The sequence below is a fragment of the Narcine bancroftii genome, chromosome 12 (genome assembly GCF_036971445.1).
Source record: "Narcine bancroftii isolate sNarBan1 chromosome 12, sNarBan1.hap1, whole genome shotgun sequence".
Lineage (NCBI taxonomy): Eukaryota > Metazoa > Chordata > Chondrichthyes > Torpediniformes > Narcinidae > Narcine > Narcine bancroftii.
The window spans coordinates 37,445,066-37,464,366 of record NC_091480.1 but is presented as its reverse complement, the minus strand read 5'-3'; the positions used below and the strand labels follow the sequence as shown (position 1 = coordinate 37,464,366).

The window sequence follows — 19,301 nt, the reverse complement described above, 5'->3', positions numbered from 1 at the left end:
CCTTCAGACAGCTCCAAGAAAAGTGCAGAGAATAAAACAAAGGACTCTACATAACCTTTGTTGACCTCATCAAAGCCTTCGACACCGTGAGCAGGAAAGGGCTTTGGAAAATACTAGAGCGCCTTGGATAACCCCCCCAAGTTCCTCAACATGGTTATCCAACTGCACGAAAACCAACAAGGTCGGGTCAGAAACAGCAATGAGCTCTCTGAACCCTTCTCCATGGACAACGGCGTGAAGCAAGGCTGCGTCCTCGCACCAACCCTCTTTACTATCTTCTTCAGCATGATGCTGAAACAAGCCATGAAAGATCTCAACAATGAAGACGCTGTCTACATCCGGTACCGCACGGATGGCAGTCTCTTCAATCTGAGGCACCTGAAAGCTCACACCAAGACACAAGAGCAACTTGTACGTAAACTACTCTTTGCAGATGATGCCGCTTTAGTTGCCATTCAGAGTCAGCTCTCCAGCGCATGATGTCCTGTTTTGCGGAAACTGCCAAAATGTTTGGCCTGGAAGTCAGCCTGAAGAAACCTGAGGTCCTCCATCAGCCAGCTCCCCACCATGACTACCAGCCCCCCCACATCTCCATCGGTCACACAGAACTCAAAACGGTCAACCAGTTTACCTACCTCAGCTGCACCATTTCATCTGATGCAAGGATCAACAATGAGATAGACAACAGACTCGCGAAGGCAAATAGCGCCTTTGGAAGACTACACAAAAGAGTCTGGAAAAACAACCACCAGAAAGAAACAAAGATCAGCGTGTACAGAGCCATTGTCATACCCACACTCCTGTTCGGCTCCGAATCATGGGTCCTCTACCGGCATCACCTACGGCTCCTAGAACGCTTCCATCAGTGCTGTCTCCGCTCCATCCTCAACATTCATTGGAGTGACTTCATCACCAACATTGAAGTACTCGAGCTGGCAGAGTCCGCAAGCATCGAATTCACACTGCTGAAGACCCAACTGCGCTGGGTGGGTCACGACTCCAGAATGGAGGACCATCGCCCTCCCAAGATCGTGTTATATGGCGAGCTCTCCACTGGCCACCGAGACAGAGGTGCACCAAAGAGGTACAAGGACTGCTTAAAGAAATCTCTTGGTGCCTGCCACATTGACCACCGCAAGTGGGCTGATATCGCCTCCAACCGTGCATCTTGGCGCCTCACAGTTCAGTGGGCAGCAATCTCCTTTGAAGAAGACCGCAGAGCCCACCTCACTGACAAAAGACAAAGGAGGAAAAACCCAACACCCAATCCCAACCAACCAATATTCCCTTGCAACCGCTGCAACCGTGTCTGCCTGTCCCGCATCGGACTTGTCAGTCACCAACGAGCCTGCAGCAGACGTCCGCAAAGCCAAGCCAAAGAAAAAAAAACATGTGGTGCACTGTACAACATGCTTTATTCCAGTAAAATTCTGAACACCAGTTCTTACTTCTGTGGCTCTCCCTGTGACTGGCTCAGGAGGGGCTGGCTCAGGTCTTTATTCAGGTCGGCTGATTGACAGCCAGCCAGGTGGAGTCAGCCTTTTAGGTGGTCTTCCTGCAGGTACAGTGATTACCACCTGCAGTGGGCTGGTGGTCATATCACCACATTACAAACAACATTTAAACTCTCCCACTGATCAGAGCTAGCCAAATTAATGACTTTCAATTTTGTACTACAACTAGACTGTTGATAAAAATTGAAGCTTTTAATGTAATTAAAACCCTGATAAGGATGAAAAGCTAGCAAGCACACATTGTTTTTTGCAACATTGCTTTTTCATTGCTACTGGAGCTTTTATCATAATGATGCCCCAGTGAGGAGCTGAATAAGAAAATAGATGTTCCTTTTTATCATAATTGTCATTATTCTTCACTTCACCCATCGATTTCTCACTGATGGTACAGGCACCACCTTCACAGAATAAATGACTTTACTCCCTTTTTTGTGGTTCTAGTGAAAAGAAGCAGTTTTTCTCCTCCCCCCCCCCCCCCCCCCCCACCCTTTGTCTTTGAACGGGAAGATTGGGAAGCCTTGCATTTTCTTTCACCTCAGGTAATATGCAAGCAATACAAAAGACAAAGGAGGAAAAACCCAACACCCAACCCCAACCAACCAATTTTCCCCTGCAACCGCTGCAACCGTGTCTGCCTGTCCCGCATCGGACTTGTCAGCCACAATCGAGCCTGCAGCTGACGTGGACTTTTACCCCGTCCATAAATCTTCATCCGCGAAGCCAAGCCAAAGAAACTAGGAAATAGTCAATCATCTTTGCAAAGCAGTTGAAAAATTCTGAAATCTTTATGCAAATTTTCCAACTAATTTCATTTTTAAGTAGCACTTTGATCAAGCTGGTGGATATCTCCTGCTTGTTTCTGCAAATATATATCCCAGCAGTTACATTTCTTGACCAAATAACTTGACTTCTTTCTTCCCAGATTCAACCCCACTGGCTAAGTGAGTTTGGTGTTTCCTGTATTTTGCAGCTCTAGATTTTGGGCAATCTGCAGACTTAACCCAAACTGTGTGGTGTTCAAAAAAAAAACAGAACAAAACTGTATATGGTGGAAATAAAAACAGAAAATGCTGGGAACTCTCAACAGGTCAGGCAGCCTATGTGTGAAGAGAAACACTAATGGTTTTAGACTGCAATGTCGAGAAAATCACTGAAAAAAATTAACATAATTACCACCCGCGAAGTTGTTCATTCTGGGCGTCTTTTTAGACTGCAAGTAGCTGAGTGCAACAGTCCTCATGCAGTAGAGTGGATGACCATCAACAAATTTTTCCCATACGATTTACGATGCAGGCTTCCTCCAAAAAGTTGTAGGGGTCCCGCAGGATAAATCACGGTGCAGGAATTGACTCTGAATTCCTGCACATTCCTTTCTAGACTGCCTCGTGTAGCGGCAAAATTCCTTGATTGTGCCAGAGCATGCCTGCAGTCTAAAAACGCCTCGCGTTAATGTTCGATGCTGAAAATTGGGAATTTAGAAAGAAATTGTTATTTTTAAGTTACAAAGAAAATGGAGAGGGATGGGTGGAATATCTCTGATAAGCTGAGGCCAGTGATAAAATACTGATGAACCCACCTGGTTAATGAGGGCAGTGAGAGAGGAAGTAAACAGACAAAGACTCGTCTAAAAGCTGTAAAACACAGATCAAAGCAACATGAAATGCCCTACAGTTGGGCAAGTAGAGAAAAAGTTTATCAATCTTGCAGGTGGATAGACTATATCAAAACTGGATCGTTTGATACTCCTTTAAAGTTATTAATATGTTACTTACTGATGTTGAAAAGCTTAAGTATGTCAGGGTTACAATTAATTTTTTACTATCAACTTCTTTCAAGCTTTATCCTTCTAATAAATATTCAAAACTCCATTTTAAAAATTTCAAAAGTTTACAATCTCATCAGTTATAAAGTTACATTATGATCCATTCGGGGTTCGTTCCTCCTTTACATTAACTATTTCTTGTGATTCCATCACATTGCAAAATCTGTAAATAAAAGAAGTCAGAAAGTGGAAATAGAAAAGAACTCGCTGGATTTTACCATCTGACGTGATGATCATATAAAATGGTACAATTATCGATCTCTGGGGTTCTTTAATTTTGGTTTCACTTATGTTTGATTTAAGAGGTAGGTTAGGGATTAGGTTTTAGATCTAAGCACAATGAAGTTTATTGAAACTTCATGGTATAAAACAATGTAGATTTCTTGAAGGCAAAATAATAATTCATAAAAGGTAGAAATGTGGCTCCTATTGCACTAAATGCATAGTTTGAAACCTGCAAAGCAGTGAATACAGCATATAGTCAAGGACAATATTTAGTACATGTGGCAGGGCAAATATGTACTAGTTCTGTTCAGGACTATCACTGTGTTGAAATATGAAAAGAAGAATATATCAATAGCTGTCTCCATTATTCCTTACTTGTACAACAGAGGTGATGATTGGTGTATTCTTCCCACCACATTTCCTGAGAATGATTTATTCTGTACATTTATTGGGATTGACTGTCAGAGAAATGGCAAGATGAAGACTAGTGCAGAAGTAAGGAGATCTTGATTCAATGTGGCAAAGAGAAATGGTCCTTTAGAAAAAAAAGGTAAAATGTCAGGATGAATTTTACCAGCAGCATGCTTCAGTCTATTGTGGCAAAGTACAAAAGAGAAGAAAGGACGGAATACTTAGGCTTTATAATCGGTTCATAATTTCAAATTCCTGCATGGCCTTACCACGCTCTAAACCTGTAAACTCCTCCATCCTTGCAACACTTCATGACATCAACACTCTTCCAATTTTCACCTCCCATGCTTCTCCACTTTTATATCACTCAGTCATTAATATCTGGCTCAGAGTTCTGAAATCTTCATCCTGAACAACTCATAAATCCTCCTTAAAATCTGCCTGTGACTCATCTGCCCTAACATTTCCTTACAAGACTGATGTTAATACTTGTGAAACACCGCGATCATTTTATTTCAGGGTAGCATTAAAATGCAAGTTCTTGTTTCTGTTGTTGTAACATCCATTTCAATTTCCTTTGCAGAAACCTTGATGAACCTTTCAGCCATAAATGATGGCAGATCCGAGAGAGGAGGAGGAGGGCCAGGAAATGCTGTCAAACACTTCCAACTCTCTGGCTGTATCCAATATAGAGGAAAAGCTCCACACAACATCTTTTGTTGCACAGGGGGAGAATATCATTATCCGTCTAACTTCACCAACTCACACTGAGGACTGGGAAAATTTTGGAGAAAATGAACCACACTCATCAAACGCTCGAGAGTGTGCTGGAGTAACACCAGAAACCATATCGGAACTGAATGTACCCTTTTCTGAGGTGTGCCTGGACTTACCATTACCAGTTTCATCTCTGCCTTCCTCCCCTTCTCTTTCTGGAATTTTAGGTGAATTATTTTTCCCATCAGTACCTTCATCTTCTGTAAACTCCTGCAGTTCCTCAGAATCAACACCTTTTGTAAGCTTAGTTAAATCTCTGTCAACAGAAATTGAATCCAAAGATACATCTTCCCTGAAACCAAAGCCTTTGTCAAACCTCGTTAAGTCTCTCTCTGCTGAAATCTCACACCATGAGCCTGAGGTTACACAATCAAAATCAGACTCAAAGCTAAACTTACACCTTTGGCGCCAGTTCACTCAGCCCAAGGGAAGAACCAGTGAACCAAAAACAGCCCCACCATCACCTTTGCTTTCACCCATGGAGTGCAAAGTTAGTTTTTTCAAAGTTCCTGAAGTAGAAGCTAAACTGGAAGACACGAAAAGAAAACTTTCAGAGACTATACAAGAACGTATGAATATGCTGAGCAAGATGATAGGCGACGGAAGTGGTGGAAGCCCCAAATTTAGACCATCCCTATCAAATCTGTGTAGCACTGAGTCCTTGTGTGTTGCTGGACCTGAACACCGTGGCAATGATACGGGTGGTAAGAATGCAAGATCTGGGCTTGAGAAGTTCAGGACAGAGATACTTAAAACGGAAAGGAAGGAGAGTGAAAGACGATCTAATTCACAGAGTTCTCCTGGAAAATGTGAAAAAGGAAAGCAGAAAAAACGTCTATCCTTTACTCAAAGTCATGGGATCAACAATGGCACTAGGTACGAGATCTGTTCCTATGGAGATATGCTGCAAATTGTAGAAACAAAGCCCAGTGAAGAGAGTACATTGTGTAGTCATGAACCAATGTTCTACTCCAGTCAAACAATGATGCCACAGCCTGCCCCAAAAGTGCCAAGAAAAACTCTGATATGTTTTGCCACTCTGGCTTACAGCTATTTTGTATTGCCATTGCCATCGTTCTTCTCTGGTCTCTATTTAGGGCTTGCCTGCGGATTCATGATTGGCCTGCTAATTGTCTCAATGCACACACCTAGGCACTCGCAACCTACCTGCGAAACACTCCAGAATTATGAAAATCTTCAATCGTATAACATAATTAGGGAATCCAAGGAACCTGAAGTTGTGAAGGTAAACAGTTGTAATGGCTCATTGATTTATCTGATATGTTAAGGCAAAAGAGATTTTTTTTTTAAATCACATTTGTAAATGTCTTTAGATTTATACTCATGATGGTACAATTACAATGGCTTGGGTGATTCTTTCATCAAGTGGCAGAATATGTCAAATCCTAGTAGATGTTAACACAACTATTAGAGTATATTAAAATGGGTGAAATAAGTCAAAAAATCAGGAAAATACCTTGGAAAATACATTCTCTATCATTATGTAGCTTACATAAAGGTGTTCTAGTAATCACAGATTTTTTTTTTCGACAGTACATTTCCGATAATCCAAAAACTGTTCCACTGAAAGTTTCAAATAATATTAAAAAAATTTGGCTGAGATATGCCATCACAAGTTGAAAAAAAGGTTTTACCCGCCATGCTCATATGGGGCTTGGATGCACTGTTAGCGCCAGTTTGCGAACAACAAAGCCAAGAAACAGCTGAAGCAATTCACGGCATGAAATGGGGGTGAAACAGATGCTACTCTTTGAAATGCTGCCATGTTTTGTGTTGCTGCAAATCATTCTGGGCTTTGTCTTGGGCAATACGACGATGGACCTCACGTGTTCATGTGGCGAGGTAGAAGGTATCTTTGTTTCCTATAGACGCGGAAGAGACCGGTTGAGTTCCTCCAGTATTTTGGTGCGAGATATAATAGGAAGATGGAGAAAAGATTATTGATGCTGAGAGCAGTTAGGTGGCGGAGTAACCTTTAATGCATGGTATTAACACTGTCACCAGGGAATAGGCAAGCAATGGCTGAATATCCTAATCCAGCAGCGGATGCTCCATTTAATCAAAGGGATTAAAGGGTATAACAGTGTCTTAAATAAGAATTTGACAGTGAATAATTTGCACTCGTAGGGGAACAAGTAGAGACTGACAGGAAGCGATTGATTTGTCCTACCAGGACCCATATATGCACAGTGCACCCCTTTCTAAACTAGTCACGATGTTGTACATTGATCAAACTGAAATATTAACTCTGCCTCACTGTCTCCACCTGATTCTCCATCTCCTGCTCTCTTTTTCATATAACCATATAACCACTTACAGCACAGAACAGGCTAGTTCGGCCCTACTAGTCCATGCCATAACAAATTTCCACCCTCCTAGTCCCACTGACCAGCACCCAGTCCATACCCCTCCATGTAACTATCCAGTCTAACCTTAAATGTCTATCAATTTCCCACTCTCAATTATCCTGCCTTTCTACTTTGCCAGTGCAACCTTAAATTAACGCTACTATCCTCAGCATCTCCCCATACTTTGGCATCTTCCTATACTTTAACTATGAGGCGGCACGGTGCGGTTAGTGCAATGTTGTTACAGTGCCAGTGCTTGGGATTGGGGTTTGAATCCCACGCTGTCAGTAAGGAGTTTGTACGTTCTTCCTGTGTCTGCGTGGGTTTTTGCTCTTGAGGCTCCAGTTTCCTCCTACCATTTGAAACATACTGGGGGTATAGGTTAGTTGGATGTAAATTGGGCAGCATGAGCTCGTAAGAGAAAATGGCCTGTTTTTTAAAAATATTTTGAGAATTTTCAATCAACATCCAGTCAAAACGAAGAATAATCAAAAAGTGAAATATTAATTTCCATAATATTGACAAAATAGTACAAATATTGATCTGCAGGTCGATATTAAGGAAAATGAGAAAAAAAAGTCATCGTGTGATTCCGTCATTGTTAAGAATACTACAAAATGCCAATTCAATGCCCATGTTAAACCAACGGGAGAAAAGGCCAACACAGAAGGTGCTGTTCAAACACACCAATCAGGCGGGCTGCAAGCGGCGTCAGCGACCTGTTCCCATAGGCCACTGCAAAACAGGCTCTGCCAGCCTGTCACTGGCAACGGATCACGAAAGGGCCAGTTGGTGCCCAGGGTGGCACAAACCTCACCCATTGATGATGCTGCAGCCAAACAGGCCGATCCAGCCATTGTGAGGACACCAATCAGAGCCTGAAAGGACAAGGGTCATGCCTGTCAGTCACATGGCAGCCAGGGTCTGCTTGACTATAAAAAGGAGAGCAGCCAATTCATTAAGTCAGTGTCAATTGCATTCCTTGTGTGTGTGTGTCTTCTGAGCTAGAATCTCTAGTCACACCACAGTGGTGATCCTGACTGGTCCAAATGGCATTTTTGGACCTAACACTGGATATTGAAATAGAAGACCAACCTTCAATCTTGCCAGATCTCTGCCAACAACACGCGCTACTACCACTTAGTAAACGCCCTCGACCAGGACTCTGCAGCCTGGATGAACAGCCCCTGGAGCAAAGGAAGTATGTGGCCATCGAGGAGGTCAAAGTGCAAGCATGTGGCCCGACTGTTGCATATGGATGGTTTGGGGGACAGGCGCCCTTCCACCCTCATGAGTTCTCAACGATGGCCACTCCTCTTGCCCACTGTTTCAGCAGATCTTTCTGGAGCGGCTGCCTGAAGACATCACAGAAGAGGATTTTGATGACCCTTGAAAAGTACCTGCCTGAGCAGACGTGATATAGGCAGAGAAGAAGGATGCCTGCACTATGCTGGAACAGGTGACGAAGCCTCGACAACAGCAACCAGCCAGGATGCCCATCAACCAACTGACCACCTGAATAACAGACCCCACCTGTGAACCGTACTGTTTTTTATCACCAATGCTGGGGTTCAGAGGCCCGTCGATGCCGCTCCCCCCTGTGCGTTCCTGGGAAACGCCAAAGACAGTCATCGTTGATGGCTGCCATGGCCAGTATATGTCAAAGCCTGCTTCATATACGAAACTCCTTGTCGGGCTGTGAGTTTTTCATTGACACTGACACTGAAGTCAGTGTCCTTCCCCCCTCTGCCTCTGATGCCCTCAACTGAAGGATGGGCCGAAAACTAAGGGCTGCCAATAACTCAAACTTATACACCTTTGGCACCCACACCATACCCCTTTGTTTCAGGAACTGCCATTTTACCTGGAGGTTCATTTTGGCATCCGTTTGACAGCCACTCCTGGGGGCCAACTTCATCCGAGCCAAGTCTCTACTGGTGGACATTAAGGGGCGGAGGCTGGTTCACTCAAAGGCTTTCTAGTCCCTTTCACTAGGTGACACGATACACACGGCCTCACACCTACCTTCAGTGACGATACACACGGCCCCACACCTACCTTCAGTGACGATACACGGCCCCACACCTACCTTCAGTGACGATACACACGGCCCCACACCTACCTTCAGTGACTATACACACGGCCCCACACCTACCTTCTGTGACGATACACGGCCCCACACCTACCTTCAGTGATGATACACACGGCCCCACACCTACCTTCAGTGACGAAACACACGGCCTCACACCTACCTTCAGTGACGATACACACGGCCCCACACCTACCTTCAGTGACTGTTGCTGACAATGCGTTTACACGCGTTCTTGCCAAGTTTCCTTCCATTACAATGCAACATTTCACCTCTACGACACCCAAACATGGGGTGTGACACCAGATCCTCACCAAATTTCGTAAAATGGAGGAGCTTAGGATTGTTCAACGATCTGACAGTCCATGAGCCTCACTACTCCACATGGTGCCAAAAGCATCAGGAGGGTGGAGGCCATGTGAAGACTACCGATGCCTCAACAATCCCTGACAGGTATCCAGACCCCACATACAAGACTAACCTTCATGGGGACCGGATATTATCAAAAGTTGACTTAATCCAGGGCTATCATCAAATCCTGGTCCACCTTGATGATATCCCCAAGACTGCCATTATCACCCCCTTTGGACTTTTTGAGTTCCTCCAGATGCCTTTGGGATTACAAAATGCAGTTCAAACCTTCCAGTTGATAATGGATGCAGCAGGCCAAGATCTCAAATTTATTTTCATCTATCTCGATGATTTTCTGATAGCTGTGACCCATGCTACTCACTTAGACTTTTGTGCACTCGCCTGAGTGAATATGGGTTGATCATGAACCCTGCAAAATGCCAATTCGGCTGTGAGACTATTTATTGATTGACTTCTTGGGGCACCAAATTAGTAACGATGAGGCCAGACCACTGCCCCATAAGGTAAGGGCCATTCAGTCATTTGCCAGACCAAATATAGTCAAGGGCCGACAAGAATTTGCTGGTTTGATTAATTTTTACCACTGATTCATACTGGCAGTGGCCTGTATCATGAGGCCATTATTCTCCCTCATTTCCAGTCATAAGAAAGACATTATATGGATGAATGAGGCAGTATACTGGAAGACAGGTGAAGGGGTTAGCCAATATATGGAGCCAGACCAAGGTTTTAAAAGGGCAAAAGAATGGCATGATCATTATAGCAATGAACAGAAGATCACAAGGGCCCATGGAGGCAAGATTCTTTCTTGGCCAATAATAAAATCAGAGGATGCAAAGGCTTTACAAGTTTATGCATCCTTTCTGAGGATGATGTACACAATAGTGTACACAAAAGTGTTGTAATGGATAAATATTGGGAGGAACTTGGTAAGATTAGAGTGGGTTACATGCATGCACACGTTTTAAAACAGATCTTATTTGAAATACTAAAAATTCATATTCAATAACATTGCAGAATCTATGGAGAATGTTATGCACATTTTACAAGTAGGTGCTAATTGAAATGATGTCATATAATGAATCGACCATTGTCTTGGAGAAGACAAACTGTCTATTGGGAAGTACCTACAGAGAGCTCACAGAAGGGTCACTCCTGGGTTTTGTCAATAAATTACCTTATTAGCTGAAAGACTTAATCAAATTTGCAGAGCTTAAGATTCTTCCTGAAAGGGACGTCACTTTTGAGAATGTTGTAAAATTCTTGGAATTGCATGTATATGTTTACACCATACCAGTATTTGGAAATATTAAAGATACGTCAATAGTTCATAAAAATATAAAGAAGTCTAAGTCATCATCTCATCAGAAACCAAAGGGAAATACCTTTGTTACTTCTGTATTAGTACAAGAAAGAACAAGGAAACAAAGGAAAAAGAAGATCAGACTGTTCAGGAAAGCTGTTTGTGTTGCAAAGATAAGCATGCTTTAGAAAAATGTTCACAATTGGACAAAAAGTTGTATGACGAGAAATTAAACTTTTTAAAGAAAAATGGAATATGCTTTGGTTGTTTGTGTAAAGGACACATCAACAAAACTTGTAATAAGTGACTCAGTTGTGATATATGCAGTTTAAAACATCCCAAGTTACTGGATAGTCAATGAATGAAAGTTGAGAAAGAAGTCAAACAATCTGAATCCAAGACAAAAGACACAGTCAAAAAGAATGTTTCTGCTTCCGTTCAGACAAATAGTTTTACTGGGGACAGTGACAAAGCTCTCTCAATAGTTCCTGTACAGGTTAAAGCTAAAAGGAATACCGCATCATTTTGTACTGTTGAAATGATGAATAAATTTAATCTTCATGGTAAAAGATCACAAATCTTGTTGAAGACTGTTGTGACTGGGTGTACCACCTGAAGTTCTAATAGACACTAGAAAGGCTTGTAAGTTTACGGCACATTTCTTTACTCACATCAGGCTACTGGGTTGCGTATAGATACAAAGGCTCTTACAGTGTTAGTGTTCATGCGCTAGCATAAAATAGTCCCAGCATTCCTCAGTATATAACATCCCTCCTTCTTAAAAAAATTATTAACATTTTAAAAATTTATCACAACTTAAGCTTTCTTAAAAATAAATTGTTATTGCTTCTTTATCTGCAATTGCATTTAAAATATTAAAATTTAACTATTCTATATTGACATTTACAGTTCTCTACTCTTTTCAGCGGAATCGCACTGGTGCCAGGATGTTGCTTCTCCATCTCGTAGACCTTGTAGCGACTGTTTGGTTCTGCAGTTCTCCTGCTGCTCTCTGTTCAATCGTTGTAGTGTGGTTGGTCGGGGTTTCGCCTTGTGTCCCCTCACAAGTTGTTGGAATTACAGAAGCTACTGATGCTTCTGGTGCTTTTTGTGTCAGATCCGGTGTTGGGCAAATGTGGATCCTGTTTCATCTCAGTTGCCTGCTAGATTCTGTCTCAATGACGTATGACCTTGGCGTCTCAGCTTTTCTAACAATCTTTGCTGGACTCCAGGTTTTTATCACTGGCTCTTGAACATGCACATGCTGCCCTGGGAAGAGTTCTGGTCATGTTTGTGCCTGTTTGTTGTAATGTTGATGACTTCCCTCTTGTATGTTAGTCAACTTTCTTCTTATTTCTTCTTGGTCATCGGGTGGACAGATTTTGCTTGGTAGGGTTGCCTTGTACTTTCTGCCATTCAGAAGCCCTGCTGGGGACTTCATGTTGGCCCTCAAGGGTGTTACTCGCAGTGACAGAGAGCAAGGTGAGGGTCTTCCATTGTCTCTTGACACTTTGTGAGAGTGGGTTTAATTGTCTGTATGTGCCTCTCAATGAATCCATGACCTTGGGGTAATGTATTGAAGATGTCGTGATGGTGAACCCATATTCTCCAGCTATTTCTCTGAATTCACGCGATGTGAATAGGGTCCCATTGTCACATATCACTTGTTCAGGTATCCCCTGTTCTGTGAAGAGCTCTCCTGCTGCAGCAGTGACGGTCGATGCTTTCAGGTCGCTCACTTTCCTGATGAAGGGAATTTGGAGTAGTAGCAGGACACAATGAGATACCACTCTTGGTTTTCTGTGAACAGGTCTGTTCCCACTGTCTGCCATGGCCTGGCGGGTAATTCAGCAGGAATCATCTCTTCCTTTTTTTGTGTATTTCTGGCCACCATTTTTTCGATGTCCTTATACATGCCAGTCCAGTAAACTACTGACATTGCTCTGAATTTGCATTTCTCCATTCCCATGTGGCTTTGGTGTATTTTCTGGACAATTTCATTTTTCATTGACTCTGGTATATCAGCCGAGACCCTGCCTGCAGTTCACTGTTCTCCAGGAATATGTCATCCCTGACATTTCCTGTACCACCTGTTGCTAGAGCAGCTGCACCACCTTGTCCTTTGCGGTTTCTTCTTTAATCAGGTTTAGTTTGTTACTGGTCACATTGACGAGGTGATATACCTTGATCTCCATGTCTTTTATTTCATATTTTTCACTTGGGGAAAGACGTGACAAAACATTGGCAAACACCATTTCCTTCCCTGGCCTGTACTTCAAGGTGAAGTCATAACATTGGAGCCGGAGGAGTAGTTTCTGTAGCCTGGCTGGTGCCTTGCTGAGTTTCTTTTTCTGGATGTGTTCCAGCAGGCGATGATCACTCTCTACCACAAACTATCTCCCGGAGAGGAATTTGTGGAATTTTTCACATCCATATATGACTGCCAACAGCTCCCTTTCGATATTGGTATATCGGGTCTCTGCTGTTGTCAAGGCTTTTGAGGCAAAGTGCTATCAATTTTCATTCCTGCACCAATGCTGTCCCTAAGCCTCTAATGGAAACGTTTACTTGTAATGTGATAGCTTTTTTTCTGTCATAGTAGTTCAGTTCTACTTCTCTGCAGGCCACTTCCTTAAGCTTGTTGAAATTTCGCTGATGTGGTGGTGACCACTGAAACTCCACATCCTCTTTCAGCAACTCTCTGAGATTGGCTGTGTGCTCTGACGTGTGGGGTGAAGTAACTCACATATTTTGACCAGGTCAAAGAAACCTCTTAGTTCCTTTATGTCCATTTCAGCAATGGTTGCTACCCTCTCTGGGCTTGGCCTGACCCCTTCAGGTGTGTACACCATTCCAAAGAATTAGCACTCCTCCACCTTAATGATGCATTTGTCTGCATTGAGTTTGATGCTGGCCCCTCTTGTTCTCTCCATGGCTTCGTGTAGGTGAAGTATGTGGGTTTTCCCATCTCTAGTAAAGATCTGGATGCTATCTGCGATGCCGACAGCGCCCTTGCATACCTTGTAGGTCTCATGTATCTTTTGCTGGAAGACATGTTGGCTAACCTTTAGGCCAAATGTTAATCGCAGGAACTTGTGCCGGCCGAATGGGGTATTGAACGTTGTGACCAGTGTCGATTCTTTATCCAGCTTCACGTTCCAATATCTATTCTTTGCATCTAGTTTGCTAAAGCTTTTGGATCTCACTAGTTCAGATAGTGACCTCTTTTGATTGCTTGGTTTAAGTCTTTTGGGATCCAGACATATCATCAGGCGGCAATACGGTTTTTCCTTTACTACAATGGAATTCACCCAGTCGGTTGGCTTGACCACTTTCGCTATCACTCGTTTTTCTTCCATTTCTTCGAGCTCCTGCTCAGCCTTTACTTCAGCTCTATTGGCGTCTTCCGTAGAGCATGGATTATTTGTTTGCATTCTGGGTCTATGGTTATGTGGTATTCAAAATTTCCAAAGGACCTATGTCATCAAAGTATTCAGGGTACATTGTCCATGAGCTTGGCCTTGTTTGTGATTAGAGGGCATTGCCAAGCAGGATGTCGCTTTTGATCCTCTTGGACATTTTCTTCTCCCTGATCTCATTGTTTTCAGAGATTGCTGGTCCGTCGGCGTCAACCACGAAGAATGTGCATATGATGCGTTTTCCTTTGTATCTGCCTTTTATTTGGACTTTTCCTAGTTGTTTAATTATGGGGCCACCATAGGCGTGACATTTACGGCTTCTAGTGTGCCTTCCTCCAGGTATCCGTTCACCATGTTCTTTGGTTACATCTGACAGTACAGTCTGAGCAGGAGGACGTTGCTTTGTGATCTAGTGTTCAACTTTATTTTCAAGTTGAATGTTATAGGATTGTTTCTGATCTTTCTCTTCACTTGAATCATGCTGTGGAATTCATTTTTTCCTCCCTTCTCTTTCTTGAATGTCTCATGGAGGAGTATTGTTTCGATGCCGAGCATCAGTGAGTCAGAGTCACTGCCGTTGCTTCCCTCAACGTGCTGTACCTTCCTTCTGTATTCTTGGTTTCTTTCTCTTTTCATGTCAGACCTACACATCTTTTCCAAATGATTGACCTTCCCACAGGTTCTGCACTTCGAACCATACGCAGGGCATTTCTTGCGGTCATCGAAAGGGTGTATTCTGCCACACCTCCTGCAGTTCTCAGATGTCTGTGACTTTCTCTGCGTGCGCTTTATGGCATCGCCCCTTCTATCTCTGGGCTGCGTGTTGGCCTGCACGGAGAGGGATTGCATTTGCTTCCTAATGGCCTCAAAGGCCCTGGCTGTGTCTACGGCATCTGTTAGTTTCAAGTGGTCTTTTCCTATGAGAGTTTTCTGCCCTTCAGGATGAGCCCTTCCCCAGATTAGTTGGTCGACTCTTTGTGATAGTACAGATCTATCACCAATGTATCTAGACTGTGCTTACAGCGATTGGCTGAGAGCTAAGCCACGCCTATTGTCTGGGCCTTAAAGGGTTGTGTCCCTAGCCAGGCCGGATCATTCCGGACTGGTCGGCCACCTGTGAAGAGCTCCTGTCTTTTGCTAATAAAAGCCTTGGTTTGGATCAACAAGTCTTTGATTCTTTCGACGAGCTCTACAATTTTATTAGCACACTCCATCCACTCCCTCCTATGTACCACAACAAATGCCACCCCCCACGAAATGATGTTCCTTTTCCCGAGGAAATCCGAATCAGGAACCACTGTACCGGCATGGCTCACCGTCCCTGGCCCCGCCCTTTTGCAACGCCACGTCCGGCACTCAAAGAATGACCCCTTGGTCGACCGAGTGACTCTACTCCATGCGAACCCACATTACGCCTACGTTGAGTTCCCAGACGGGCGGGAGGACACTGTTCCGGTGCGGGACCTAGCTCAGGACGCGGTAGACCCGGCAAACCCCCCCCAACCCAACCTTCCCCAACTCTTTATTCCCCAGGCCCCGTGCTGCGACAGAAGGACCAACAGCACCCCAATGACGCGGGCCACCCTGCCGACAACACGACTGGGGAATTGAGTGAAGGAGCGGTCGCACCCGACGAGCCCACTGGCGACACCACTCCAGCGACCCCAATCCCGGCACCACGGCGGTCATGCCGGATGGTCAGACCCCCTGACCGCTACAGTCCTTAACCTACCCCTTCCTTTCATTCTCTCCCTCGTTTTTTTGTTTTTTTTTCCAAGGTCAGTTCTCCAAGAAGGGGTGAATGTGATTGTACCGACCTATCACCAATGTATATAGTGTATATAGTTACAGTATCTAGACTGTGCTTACAGCGATTGGCTGAGAGCTTAGCCATGCCTACTGTCTGGGCCTTAAAGGGTTGTGTCCCTAGCCAGGTCGGATCATTTCGGACTGGTCGGCCACCTGTAAAGAGCTCCTGTCTTTTGCAAATAAAAGCCTTGGTTTGGATCAACAAGTCTTTGATTCTTTCGACGAGCTCTACAATCTTCTCTATTTCTTTGAATTTGCATTTCGCACCAATATTCTTTAGCCTTGTGTGGAAATTATCGACTGACTCATCAGGCTCTTGTTTTAATCCCTGGAACTCCTATCGCTTTATTCTATGATTGGATTTCGGTTCCAGATGAGAGGAAAATGTTTCTAATATCCTTTCTGGATTATTTTCTTCCCCTTCAGCCAGCTCCCAGCTATTAAACAGGTCTAGTCCTCACTCTCCTGTCCAAAGAAGGATGTAACTAACCTTTTCCTCTGGTTTGATTCCCTTGAGTAGACTCTTGAATGCCAGGTTGAATTTCTGCTTGATCTTTTTAAAAGCCTCTATAATGCCGTCGGTTTCCCCGTCCATGACTGGGTGCAATGTTACTGCTGCAGCCATTTTCTTCTCCAGCTCTGGTGATCAGATAATGGTGCCTTTTTCTTTGTTTCCTTCTCTCCGTGTTTATTTCAATTTTGTTTCTATATGGTGTAGGTTTCACCATGTTGTGTCCGGGTTGTACCATCTGAAGTCTTAACAAACACTAGAAAGGCTTGTTTACAGCACATTTCTTTACTCACATCAGGCTACTGGGTCACATATAGATACAATATCTCTTGCCGCATATGCACCTCTCTCAAGTGTGATGTGGCTCTTACAGTGTTAGTGTTCATGCTTTAGCATAAAATAGTCCCAGGATTCCTCAGTAAATAACAAAGACAGAATAATGAAAGGAACAGTAAAACTAATATAGTTTCAGGTTTGCAGATTGCCAAATTGAATAGCAATGAATTTTTGCGATCTTCCAAGTGTATATACTCAAAAGATTATGCCTATGAATGAAGAGAATATTCCTTATCAGGATGATATCAAATCATCTAAAAGACGTTTGCTTATCCAAGACTGATACTAAGATCGAGGTGTCAATTGGATTAGATGTACCAAAAGCTCTCAACCCTTAGAAGTAATAAGGAGTCAAAATGATGGACCTTATGCCGTGAGAATGTTGCTTGGATGGGCAATTAATAGACCATTAAGAGGAAAAATGAATAATGATCAGGAGTTATCGAATTTAAACAGAATTTCAGTTGTCAAAATTTAATGATCTGTGGGAACAACAGTTTAAAATTGATTTTCCTGAATGTCGCAAAGATATTCAAGAACCTTCAAAGGAGGACAAGCACTTTCTGGATTTAGTTTCAAATTCTGTTAAACATTATTATATAGCTTTACCTTTGAAGAAAAGGGAATTTTTATGACAGACAATAAATAATTGCAGAACAGTGTATGCTGAATATGAAGAGAAAATTCAAGAGAAATTCTTCCTTTCATTTGGAATATACCAATGTCATGTTGGACATGATAACCAAGGGTTATGTGGAAAAGGTAGCAGAAGATATCTTGGAATGTAAAGATGGTAGAAAAAACTTAGCGTAGTATTTGATTGAGGAGCATCATTTCAAGGAGTTACATTGAATTCTTAGCTGTTACAAGGACCAGATTAAACCAGATTATCCACTGTTTCAACACATCTCCATTGATTAGCATGCAAAACCTTCTCAATCTCATTAATTCTGTTAGTCACAAAGGTACGAAACCTCATGGTTTTGTTAGTAATGTATTTAAACACTGATGTACTATCAGACCAACGTAAAATCTGTTAACTCCATCTGTAATTTTCTTCTTAACACAGTGTCCATTTTGCTGACCATAGTAGTGGCAGTTAATTCCATTTGAGGTATGGTTACTGGCTTTAATGGAGCAACTCTGGCTTTTCCCATTACAAATCCACAATGTATTTGCTCTTGGTTATTTCGTATTACTAAATAACTGACAATACCAAAATGACCTTCGCTTGCCTATTAAAATACTTGTTCTGATAAGATTTTGTAAAGAGTCTATTGTAATTGCTGCAGATATTGAAGCGATGTTTCATCAAGTGAAAGTACCATCAGAAGATCGTGATTTTCTATGATTGTTATGGTGGCCTAATGGAGATTACAGTAAAGATGGGATTGAATACAGAATGACAATTCATTTATTTGGAGCAACTTAGTCTCCGAGTTGTGCAAATTTTGCTCTCAGGAAATGTGCTGAAGATAACGAAGAACATTTTAGTTCTCAAGTTATAAGCATCATCAGAAATAATTTCTATGTTGATGATTGTCTTACTTCATTGGTTTCAGAAAAAGAGGCCATAGATCTTTATCATGAGTTGAAAGAGATCTGTAATAAAGGAGGTTTCTTCCGGACGAAATAGATTAGCAACAGTCGAGATGTGTTGGCTGTTATTCCTGAGACAGAAAGAGCAAAGGAGATAAAACATCTCGACTTGGAGTGTGACGTTCTACCTGCCAAATGAATTCTAGGAGTGCAATGGTGTGTTCAATCTGATGTTTTGAAATTCAAAATTGTTTTGAAAGAATGGCCTTTAACAAGAAGAGATATTATTTCGATTGTAACCTCAATATATGATCCTTTGGGAAAATTGGCAACAGTCGTATTAATGCCAAGAAAATTTTGCAAGAATTGTGCAGAAGAAAATTTGGATGGGATGAAACCATCGCACAAGATTGAATGAATTGGATTGAGAGTCTTGAAATGTTAGAAAGTTTTGAAGTCAACAGATGTTTTAAACATTTTCTTTGGCTTGGCTTCGCGGATGAAGATTTATGGAGGGGTATGTCCACGTCTGCTGCAGGCTCATTGGTGACTGACAAGTCCGATGCGGGACAGGCAGGCACGGTTACAGCGGTTGCAAGGGAAAATTGGTGGGTTAGGGTTGGGTGTTGGGCTTTTCCTCCTTTGTCTTTTGTCAGTGAGGTGGGTTCTGCGGTCTTCTTCAAAGGAGGTTGCTGCCTGCCGAACTGTGAGGCATCAAGATGCACGGTTGGAGGCGAGATCAGCCCACTGGCGGTGGTCTTGGCAGGCACCAAGAGATTTCTTTAAGCAGTCCTTGTACCTCTTC

General features: G+C 42.9%; 1 protein-coding gene across 2 annotated transcripts in view; it reads left to right on the top strand.

Moving 5' to 3' along the window:
- Window positions 1–4,559: 4,559 nt before the first annotated feature.
- The window catches only part of tex2l (testis expressed 2, like), a 107,376-nt gene continuing 92,634 nt past the window's right edge, over window positions 4,560–19,301 (top strand). For both annotated transcript variants that reach the window (XM_069907309.1, XM_069907310.1), the window contains exon 1: window positions 4,560–5,995. In XM_069907309.1, coding sequence (XP_069763410.1) covers window positions 4,583–5,995 — 1,413 coding nt within the window. In that variant the 5' untranslated portion in view covers window positions 4,560–4,582. The remainder of the gene's footprint in view (window positions 5,996–19,301) is intronic.